Here is a 12037-nt window from a genome sequence, read left to right on the forward strand (position 1 = left end):
AAAGAATCAGAACCTCTGATTTAGGAGGCAAAACAATCTCCTACCATCAAGGTGCTTCTTCCAAATCAATGCCAGAATTAATAAAGTAGCAAACCTAATCTTGTTATTTACCCACTAATTATAGTCCAAACTCCTTAGCGTGGGCACAAAAGGATCTTCAGGATATACATTCTCCATGGGATTCCAAAGTATCCAATTACAGTAATAACTGCAACTAGTTAACATGTATTGAACTCTTACTGTGTATAACAAATGGTTCTACCTGCTTTATCTGTTAATAATCATAATAACCCAATAAGGTATTACTGTCATGTCCCACTTTATACAGAAACTGGAGCACAGAGAGGTTAAATAACTTTTAAAGCTCATTCAGCTAGTAAGAGGGGGAAGCCACAATATAGATCCAGGTCTATCTGACTTTAGAGTCTGCACTGTTTACCTCTCTCTTCGTACACAAAGGCAAAGTCCATGTTTTACTCATTTCATTATTCTCATAGCAACTAGCATGGAGGTTGGAGGTTAAATGTATAGAATATTATCGCTACCATTTGCAAATGAGAAATGCTAAAATCAAGAAATTCAGCAATTTTCCTACAATGACCAATGGTAGTTAAGGTAAGTACCTCACACTTGCTCTAACATATTATTTATTACTAACTTCTGAGTATCTGGGACAGATATAACACGTATAGTTATTCCTGACATCAGGAAAAAGATAACTCTAAGAAATAGTCACAGCAGGAATTCTAGTGAGACAGCTGAAGTACAAAAGAACACTGCTGAAGTAATTAGATTCAGACTACTGGTTACAGACATATCTGGTCCAAGGTCATCCATACCTTACCCTAGTATCAAATATTGTACTGCTAAATGGCCAAATCCACTTTATAGGAGTTTTACACAGCACAGCTACAAAGAAAAATAAAGCTACTCAACAAGAGCATTCGGTATTCACAGAAACAGTTAACACAGGGGTTCAGTATTAAAGTGACAGGGTATAGAAAAGACTACTGAGACCTACGTCCTCTGAAAATTAAAAAGCAGAGCCAATGGATAATATAGCAAAAAGAGCACAGTCAATGTGGCTCTCAGGAAAAGCAAATTAAACAAAAAAGAAAAATAAGATCTAGCTGAAAGTAAGTATGGTTACATATTTTAGATTTCTTCTCTTAAAGTTTGTACATTACTTTGACATGTAATCACCATACTGAACTCAATGCTATGATCATTTATGTTTCTATAGCTTTCCTTAATGAATGGTGAACAAAAGCACCAAAAAGACTATCAGTTTTTAATATTCATTCATTCATTTAACAGATAGCTACGAGTGTAATGGGTGATAAGAACCTGCTTAGCTTCTGGACATATAGTAGAAAGATTGTGCCTTTTCTTACACAGAACTTACAAACAATCATATAAAGGGACCTGACTCAGGGGGCTAGCAAAGGGTTCTTATGTAGTCTGTGGGATCAGAAAATAAACTTATACCTTAGACCTCAAGCATGAGTAGTTCTTAACTACATGAAAGGGGATGACAAATATACCAAATAGAAAAAGAGGGAGAGGTAGGTAATCTAATACCATAACGAGACAAACGTAAATTCTTGCTGATTTATTTATTGATATTCTAATTATACTTAGAATAAACAATTGTTTAGTCAACCGTGATTCCTAAAAAGAAATATATGCTGGGGGCACAGGTCATGATCTGGTTTCGTGAGTTCGAGCCCCACATCAGGCTCTCTGCTGTCAGTGCAGAGTCTGCCTCAGATCCTCTGCCTCCCTCTCTCTCTGCCCCCTTCTCCACTTTCACATGCACTCTCTCTCTCTCAAAAATGAATATTAAAAGAAAGAAATTTAAGCTGGATATATCTAAATATAACTTCAATATTCTTCCCTCAAAAAATTATCCCTCTCTTTAAATTTAAGTCCTGACAAACTACCTCCTGCTACTCTCTTGAGTATTTGATTTTGAACATCAAGGTAGTGTTTGGAAAAGAAAAATTAGCTAGAGTCAACTTTAATCAATGCTAGCTTTAGTTATTTATAGAGACTATAAGACTTGACAGAATGGGATTTTTATTAAAAATGCAAAAAATTACTATAAATTTGGTAATTATTAGTGAAGGTATGAATTTACAATTTTTAAGTATTGGCTATCTCTTTCTTTTTAAATTTTTTTTTCAACGTTTTTATTTATTTTTGGGACAGAGAGAGACAGAGCATGAACGGGGGAGGGGCAGAGAGAGAGGGAGACACAGAATCGGAAACAGGCTCCAGGCTCTGAGCCATCAGCCCAGAGCCTGACGCGGGGCTCGAACTCACGGACCGCGAGATCGTGACCTGGCTGAAGTCAGACGCTTAACCGACTGCGCCACCCAGGCGCCCCATGTATTGGCTATCTCTTGAATAAAACTTTTAAAGATCATTTAAACAATACACTATAGTGAGAATATTGTAGATATCAAGAATACTATAAATGCAGGTCAAATTTAAAAACTGTTCTACTACTAAGGAAGTAAATAATTATGGCTTGGAATAAATTTTGAAGAGAATCACAAACAGAATCCAAAATGGCTGTATCTTAAACAACCAAGAGGGACAACAAAAAAACATTCCTTGAAGAATTGGAGGTCTAATATAATAATAATAAAATGAGTAGTGTAAGTAGACACTTTGCTATTTCATTCATATCCATAAAAGTAAACACATTCAAGTTGTTCAAAAGTTTTTTGATTTCTCACTGGGACTGAAGTTTAACCAATATATAAGAATGGTCTATATTTGAGCATATAAAACAATTTAGGATAATTTATTTATAAATATTAAGGAAAAAGTACTAAGTACCTTTTTTTAAACGTTTTTCTTTAATGTTTATTTTTGAGAGAGAGAGAGAGAGAGAGAGAGAGGGAGGGAGGGAGGGAGGGAGGGAGGGAGGAAGGGGCAGAGAGGGAGACACAGAATCTGAAACAGGCTCCAGGGTCTGAGTTGTCAGAGCCCGATGTGGGGCTTGAACTCACGAACAGTAAGATCATGACCTGAGTCGAAGTCGGACACTCAACCAACTGAACCACCCAGGCACTACTCTAAGTACTTTTATTAACTCAGTCAAAGCATGTTATATACAGGGGAGGAGACTGGGTGATTACTACAGAGCCTATCTAACTCATTTTACAGATAAAGGGACTGGTCCAGAGAAAAGTGACTTGCTCACTGTCATTCATGGCAGGGATAGAGTTCCAGGTCATCTCTCATTCGAGGGCTACCTGACCATGCATCCTTAAGGAGTTATTAGGCAATAATTATTATACTTGAGGTCTTTCCATTAAGACATAAAAGAAAATGTTAAATAAGTAGCAGTCCGCTGTTTAAAATTCAAGAGAGGAAGGGCCTAGGTGGTGGCTCAGTTGGTTGAGCATCCAATTCTGGCTCGCAGCTCAGATCTTGATCTCAAGGTTGTGAGTTCAAGACCCGTGTTGGGCTCCATGCTGGATGTGAAGCCTACTTAAATAAATAAACAAATAACTAATTGAAATAAATTAAACTAAACTAAACTAAATTCAGGAGAGGATTTTGATGGCTGTGTAGTAGGAGGACCCGAGGCTTCTCTCATTCCCTGAACACAAATAGGGAACTATCATATCATTCTGAATACCTAAGAAATTGAACAGAGGAGTGACAGAACAAATTCCACAACTAGAGGGGAAGAGGCCACATCGAGGAAGAAAGGAAGTACAAAGACATGGTTTGGGGAAGAAGCAGATCGCAAGTGCTGTGGAGGGGAGGAAGCTGTGATCATGGAGAAAGGCAAGAGAAAAAGAAGAGTACACAGGAGAACACATAAGCAGGACACTTTCCCAAAGTCAATGGCTGGGAAAATGAAAGGGGTTGATTTTCATGAGTTTTGCAGCCAGCCAGGCTTAAAGACTGGCGTTTTAGAGGTCTACAGGATTAACTGGGATAGAGCCCTGAGAGCACTGGCTTATTCCTGGAGAGAAGGCAGGCATCCAATCCAGGGGCAGACAGCTCAATGTGAGGATCTCTTAAGGCACACAAGAGACTGTTCTCTCCTCTTGGAGCGCATCTGTGAGAGGTGGCAAAAAAGGACCCACTGGTAGCCATTGCCTTCCCCTGCCGTCAGCATAGGCACAGAGACACCTCCTAAGGGCTTTTCATCCTGACACTAGCTGTTTAGCTAGATTGCTCAAAATCCCACACCACTGCCTCTGTGTGACTGCCCTTCTTCCAGAGACCAGCTCAAGTTCCTGCCACAGCACTTCCCATAGGTTTGGAGTTTTAAAACTCAGCAGGCTTAGCTGGGATGAAGCCCAAAGTGCACTGTGCTCCTCCAGGCAGTGAAGCAATCCAGAGACAGTATGAAAATGATGATCTGAAAAATGCCTGGGACATATGAACAGAGATTATTTGATCTTCTGGGAGTGCTTCCCTGAGAGCAGCAAGCACTGAGACCCTTCTCTGAGGACAAAGGAGCTGGCTGGTGCCATTTCCTTCACCTGCCCCTCAGTATAAGTAAGTTTCAATAAAAAGCACAGCTCCAACAGTGTCTGCCTAACCTTCTTACACCAAGTGCTACCCCGCTGCTCTCTGCTCACCGCTGCTACGGCTTTCTTGGCAAGTGTGCCAAAGTCCCAGCACAGCAGGTCCCTTACCCAGAAGACTCACAGGAACCCTTGCAAATACCACATTTCCTGAACAGAGAATTCTATAAGGTGTCAGTTTATAGTAGAAGCAGCAACAGGTCTCATTTAACAAGCAGACCACAGCATATCTACTTAAAACTCACCACAAGCTGGCCACCGCAGGTAAGTAGAGCCTCTGTAGACCACTGGCCTGAAGGACAGAGCAGCCAAAACACAGCATCAGAGTGCACCCAGCATACACCAAATACGCTCCTGAAGCACCAGGTGTTGGACACTATATGACCTCTTCTTCATAAAGCCACTGCTCTCAGAAGAAGGAAACATAACAGGCTTTTCTAACACAGAGAAGAAAACAGAGACTTGGACAAAATGCCAAGATGGAAAAATCCATCCCAAAGGAAACAATAAAAGGTCATGGCCAGAGATCTATGCAAAATAGAAAAACTAATATACCTGAATAAAGAATTTAAAGCAACAATCATAAGGATGCTGACTGGGCTTGACGAAAGAATGGAAGATTTCAGGGAGATCCTTACCACAGAAATAAAAGAGTTAAAAAACAATCAGAAATGAAAAACGCAGTACTGAGATAGATTCTAAACAGACTGGATGTAATGACAACAATGATAAAAGAAGCAGAGGAACAAATAAGTAATATAGAAGACAGAATAATGGAAAACAGTGAAGCTGAACAAAAGACACAAAAGCATTATGGATCACAATAAAAGACTTAGGGACCTCTGTGACTCTATCAAATAATATCCAGATCATAGGAGTCCTGGAATAAAATGAGAAAGTGGAGTAGAAAATTTATTTGCAGAAATAATGGCTGAAAACTTCCTTAATCTGGAGAAGGAAACAGACATCCAGATCCAGGAGGCACAAAGAACTCCTATCAAAATCAACAAAAGCAGACAAACACCAAGACATATTGTAATTAAATTTGTAAAACATAGCTAGAAAGAAAAAAACTCATCAAAGCAGCAAGAAAAAAGAAGTCCCCAACTTTCCAAGGAAGACCCATAAGGCTAGCTGTATATCTCTAGAGATTTGGCAAACTAGAAGGGAGTGAAATGATACATTCAAAATGCAGAATGGGAAAAACTGCAGCAAAGAATACTCTATCCAGCAATGCTATCATTCACAATAGAAGAAGAGATAGTTTCCCAGACAAACAAAAACTAAAGGAGTTCGTGATCAGAACACCAGCCTGTCAAAAATATTAAAGGAGACTCTTTGAGTGGGAAGGACAAACCTAAAGTAACAAAGACTAAAAAGGAACAGAGAAAATCTTGAGAAACAATGATAAAACAAGTAATAAAATGGCACTGAATAGATATCTCTAAATAATTACTCTCAATGTAAATGGACTAAATGCTCCAATCTAAAGATATAGAGTGTCAGAATGGATAAAAAACCAAGACTCATCTACATGCTTCCTACAAGAAATTTATATTATATCTAAAGTTACCTGGATATTTAGAGTGAGGGGATGCAGAAATATTTGCCATGCAAAAGGAAGTCAAATGAAAGCCAAAGTAGCAATACTTGTATCAGACAAAATAGATTTAAACCAAAGACTATAACAAGAGATGAAGGGCCCTATATCATAAAAAAGGGACAATCTAACAAAAAGATCTACCAATTTTAAATATTTATTCTCCCAACTTGGAACACCCAAATATATAAAACAATATAAAGAAACTCATTGATAATAATACAATAATAGTAGGGGACTTTAACACCCCACTTATATCAATGGACAGATCACCTCAGCAGAACATCAACAAAGAAACAGTGGCTTTGAATGACACACTGGACCAGATGGACTTAACAGATATATTCAAATCATTTCATCCTAAAGCAGCAGAATACACATTCTTTTCAAGTGCACAAGGGACACTCTCCAGAACAGATCACATACTAGGTTACAAATCAGGCCTCAACAAACCCCAAAGTATCAAGATCATATACCATACATATTTTCAGATCACAACACTATAAAATTGTTGTCAATCACAAAAAAAAAAAAAAAACCACACAAATACATGGAGGAGGCTAAACAACACACCGCTAAACAATGAATGGGTCAACCAGGAAATCAAAGAAGAAACTGATGAAACAAATTAAAATAAAAACATGACAGTCCAAACCTTTAGGATGCAGCAAAAGTGGTCACAAGATGGAAATATATTACAATACAGGCCTACTGCAAGAAGCAAGAAAAATCTCAAATAAACAACCTAACCTTACACCTAAAGGAGCTACAAGAACAACAAAGCATAAAGTCAGCAAAAGAGAAATAAAAAAGAATAGAGCAGAAATAAATGATATAAAAACTAAAAACAAAAACAAAACAAACAAACAAAAAAGCATTAGAACAGATCAATGAAGCCAGGAGCTGCTTCTTTGAAAAAATTAACAAAATTGATAAACCTCTACCCAGACTTATCAAAAAGAAAGGAGAAAACACCCTATAAAGTCACAAATGAGGAGAAATAACAACAGACATGACAAAAATACAATTATAAGAGAGTGTTATGAAAAACTGTGTGCCAACAAATTAGGCAATCTTTTTTTTAAGTGTATTTATTTATTTTGAGAGAGGGAGAGAGAGAGAGAAAGAGCAGGGGAAGGGCAGAGAGGGAGGAAGAGAGAGAATCCCAAGCAGGCTCCACACTGTCAGCACAGAGATCAATATGGGGCTCAAACTCACAAACCATGAGTTCATGACTTGAACCAAAATCCAGAGTGAGCCACTTAACCAACTGAGCCACCACAAATTAGACAATCTTTAAAAAAAATTAGACCCACAAATTAGACAATCTTTAAAGAAGATTGGCCCACAAATTAGACAATCTTTAAAAAAAACCCAAATAACCCAGGTAAAAAATGGGCAAAAGACATGAATAGACATTTTTCCAAAGAAGACACACAGATGGCCAACAGACACATGAAAAGATGCTCAACATCACACATCATCAGGGAAATAGAAATTAAAACTACAAGGAGATATCACCTCACACCAATCAGAACGGCTAAAATTAACAACAGAGGAAACAAGAAGTGTTGGTGAGGATGTGGAGAAAGGGGAACCCTCTTGCACTCTTGGTGGGAATGCAAACTGGTGCAGCCACTCTGGAAAACAGTATGGAGGTTTTTTAAAAAGTTACAAACAGAACTACCTTATGATCCAGCAACTGTACTACTAGGTATTTATCCAAAGAATAAAAAATACTGATTTGAAGTGACACATGCACCCCAATGTTTATAGCAGCATTACCAACAATAGCCAAATTATGGAAAGAGCCCAAATGTCCATCAACTGATGAATGGATAAACAACAGATAGATACAGAATATGTGTATATACACACATGCACACACACACACAATGGAATACTACTCAGCCATAAAAAAGAACAAAATCTTGCTGTTTTCAATGACATGTATGTAGCTCAGTCAGATAAAGACAAACACCATTTGATTTCACTCATATATGGAATTTAAGAAACAACATATGAACATAGCAGGGAAATAAAAGAGACAGGCAAACCAAGAAACAGACTCAAGTATATGGTTACTAGAAGGGAGGTTGGAGGATTTAAACAGGTGATAGGCATTAGGGGGGCATTTGGTACACTGGGTGCTGCATGGTTAGTGATGAATCACTAAATTCTACACCTGACACTAATATTGCACTTTATGTTAACTATCTGGAATTTAAATGAAACCTTGGGGGAAATAAAAACATTTATAGCTTAATGAAAATAACAGAAAACAGAAAACAAGAAAATTTATATTGACTCCAGTAGATCTGGAAGGTTCACCTTGATAGGGGCTTAGAATGAATTAAGATCTAGAGCCCTCAGTCTATCTTGGAACACTGGCTAACTCCTGAACTTTACATTTACAGATCAGTGTTTCTTAGTGTCATCTAAGGAGCACCTATATTAGATTCTTTTGGGGTGTTCCTCAAAACTGCAAATTCCACAGCTCCATTCTAAGCACAGTATCCAATTTCACTCTGTGAGGGTGAGGCACAGAAATCTCCTTTAAATAAACAAAACCAAAACATGTTCACCTGGTGATTCTCAGGCACATTAAAATTTGAAAATTACCGAAGTTTGGTCTTTAGACCCTTAGTCCTCAGCTCTCTGTTGCAACTGAAATCTGTAGCAGATCATAAAGAAGATTTCCTCTGTTCAAAGTCTATAATAAAAACTAAGTCAATGTTAAGGTAAATTAACGCTATTATTGTACTAAGGTATCCATTAAAAAGAAACAAATAATATGAGCCATGTAACTTTTTCATGTCACTAAGAGCAACAGGTACACCTGGAAGGGACCCCAAAAAGGTAACAGGATCTGAGTAAATAAGTACGATATAAACAATTCATTATCAGGCTTTCCATCATGGGAACACATTCATGCTTCAATATGAATGTATAAGGAAAAATGACTCTAAGAGGATTAAAAATTCCTTCATCATCCTCCACAAAGTAATTCATGACCCAGAATATGAATATCCTGGGTCTTCAAAGATAGATTTTTCAGGACAGATTATCATTTTTCATTTATGTAGTACCTTTGCATTAAGGTGCTAAAAGTACTTTACAAGCCTTTAAGCTGTGTGTCTATATCTTATACTAGAGAATTATTTTCTAAAGCAAAGTCACTGCTTAAACATTACATGTTTTAGACTTGAATTTCTCTCTACGATATCTCAAAATACACTGGTGTTATAACTAGTCTATAAGAAATTATGCCACTTAGACTATACAAAATTACTGTAAAATTAAACAGCTTAAATTTTATAGTTTTAAGCTTCCTGATGAAAATATTAAAGTATTTTATGGCCTGAACAATACTATTTCTTTATATACCCCTAAAAAAGTCATACAAGAGATATAGGTTTGTAGATGCTTAACACGTAACTAGAAATAAAAATACATAGCAATTTAAACAGCTCCTAAAACTTCATCCCGTTTTAATGTAAAACCTAGAAATCAAAGACTACTACTTAGTGTAATTCAGACAAGAGTGTATCTTAGTAACTAAATAATAAATCCTAAAAAAATATAATTGAAATGTAAAAACATAGAGATAAATACACATTCTCAGCATTTTTTAAAAGCACGTAAATTCTTATTTCAATCCTAAGCCAGTCTGCAGGCCTAAAATGATTATAAAAGAATTTATCCTCAGGTAACAGGTCAGCATAGTTTAATGACAACAATCTACCTAAAAAAAAACATTAAAGTGTCTTCTCTTGGGAGTGACATGCATTATCAGCAGAGATTAATTTGATGAGTCTTTAGGTGAGCTCCATTTTTAAAAATGCAATAGCAGAGGGCTTTGTTGTCATCTGATAAAAATCAATTAGAGGAGGTAAGGCCACAAGGAAAACTAACATCACTCACCACCCACCCCGGGAGGCTGAAATGATTTGTCTTCCAAGCTTGGATGATCAGGAGCTATAGTTACATTGCAGGGAAATTAATTTAGTTTCTCTATATTCTGAACTTTCTTTGTTCTCGAGGGTCTAAACACAAATTACTTTTAATCAAGGTTGATATGTTATTAATGCCAAGGACGATCTTTGAAGAATCATGTTTTTTTGTTTTTTTTTTAAATTGACTTTAGCATTTTTCACCCGTGCTTGGGGTGTGGCTATAGGAATGTAACTTATATCATCCTTACTTTCTGGATTCTTTGTCCACAACAAGGCACTGGACTGAATGGCGAAGACAATAGATTCCACCAAACACAGCACACATCCTGGGAATAGAATAGGAAAGTGTGAATTAGGATTCTTGAATTGAACATTAAGGCAGCATTATTTTCTTTTAAATATCTTACATTTAAAACCTGATCTTACAGAAAAAGGATTTTGGTAACTTGTTATTTTCTCTGCCATGGAATTAAGAATCCCTCAGAAGATTAGTAATTTTGATGCATCAAGAGGTACTACTGTTAATAACACAATGTGCAAGCCTAGAGTTATGACCAAGCCAAAAGTGTCCCTAAGCGAAGCGAAGCTATTCCCTCAAGCCACCTACTAACTTCCTAAGATACAAAGGCTACAAGTAGCATCAAGGGGTAATGTATGAGACCCCCAACAGAAGTGACTACAGAGAAGTGTTAACAAGGAAATAAGCAGGGAAGACTGTGGGAGATCCCTGGAGATTTTGCTTACCATAAACATAAGCAAAACTACATTGGAAAATGAAAACTAGAGCAGTAAGCACATGAGTTAATGTTGCAGAAGTTCTAGGGAGTTTGCTGATCTCATGAATCTAAGGGCTTGGATTCTGATGTCCACGTAGGTACAGGAGAGGCCTTAGGATCCAAATAAGGCAGGGAGTAGAAAATGAGATATTCTCTCATAATGTCTTCATCCTTAAAGGACTACATTTCAGTGAAAAGGTGATGGGGGAAAATCCACTTACTATAAGAGGGAGAACACAAAACCTGTTTTATCTAAAGCCTTGGGCAGAGGAAAATTATACCTCTGTATTTATAACCAATGGTCTGTCCTCACACAGGTGGGGGATTTGAAATCGTACCACATGATCCAAGAAACCCTTAATAAAATACCATGAAAAGTGGCTCTGAATCACTAGTACCTCTAGAGACTTGGTGGAAGCAATTGCTTTAACTTTCTGGAGTGATACGAGGCCACATGAAATTGCCACAGATAGAGTCCCCTTTTGTTGAGTTTATAATCTAGTATTATACAACAGATGAAGAAAAATACCTTACCCTTAGTGAGAATTAACTGACTCAACAAATGGTTTGGGGTAGCTGAAATATGGGCAGTCTTATGGGGACCGCACCCTCTAACTGCACAGTTGCCTTAACCTTTCACATTGTACAATGGGATACTATAAGCAAATTAAATGAACTCCATCCTTATCTATGAACATAGATAAATGGCAAAAACATAAAAATTGAGTGATAATAGCAAGTTGGGGAAGAATACGTCCAGAGTGATATCATTTATAACAAGTTTCAAAACTTCATCTGCAAAATACTACTATATATAATTTATGGATACATATATATGTACTAAAAGTGCAGATACATTTAAGGGAATTACAAACACCAAATTCAAGACAGTAGTTATCTCTGGGAAGAGAGGGAGTAAAAGTTACCCCAGAAGTTTCAAATGTTCAAGTTTCTTAAAAAAATATATTGAGAGCAAATATGACAAAATGTTAAGATCTTACAAAACTGTGAATGGTGATATGGGTGATCTTTGTTATTCTCTGTACTTTCTGAAGTGTTCTTGAAATATTTCATAATCAGATTATAATGAAAAATATAAATGAATGATAGAGATAAGTGGCATTCACTATATGGCATAATACTTCT

At 37.0% G+C, this 12037-nt stretch overlaps 1 protein-coding gene across 3 annotated transcripts in view; it reads right to left on the minus strand.

Annotated features, from left to right (window-relative positions):
* Positions 1-12037, minus strand: part of CHM (CHM Rab escort protein) — a 249676-nt gene that overhangs the window by 92770 nt on the left and 144869 nt on the right. For all 3 annotated transcript variants that reach the window (XM_047843816.1, XM_047843817.1, XM_047843818.1), the window contains exon 9: positions 10364-10441. In XM_047843816.1, the coding sequence (XP_047699772.1) occupies positions 10364-10441 (78 nt within the window). The remainder of the gene's footprint in view (positions 1-10363; positions 10442-12037) is intronic.

This window comes from Prionailurus viverrinus, chromosome X (genome assembly GCF_022837055.1).
Source record: "Prionailurus viverrinus isolate Anna chromosome X, UM_Priviv_1.0, whole genome shotgun sequence".
Taxonomy (NCBI): Eukaryota; Metazoa; Chordata; class Mammalia; order Carnivora; family Felidae; genus Prionailurus; species Prionailurus viverrinus.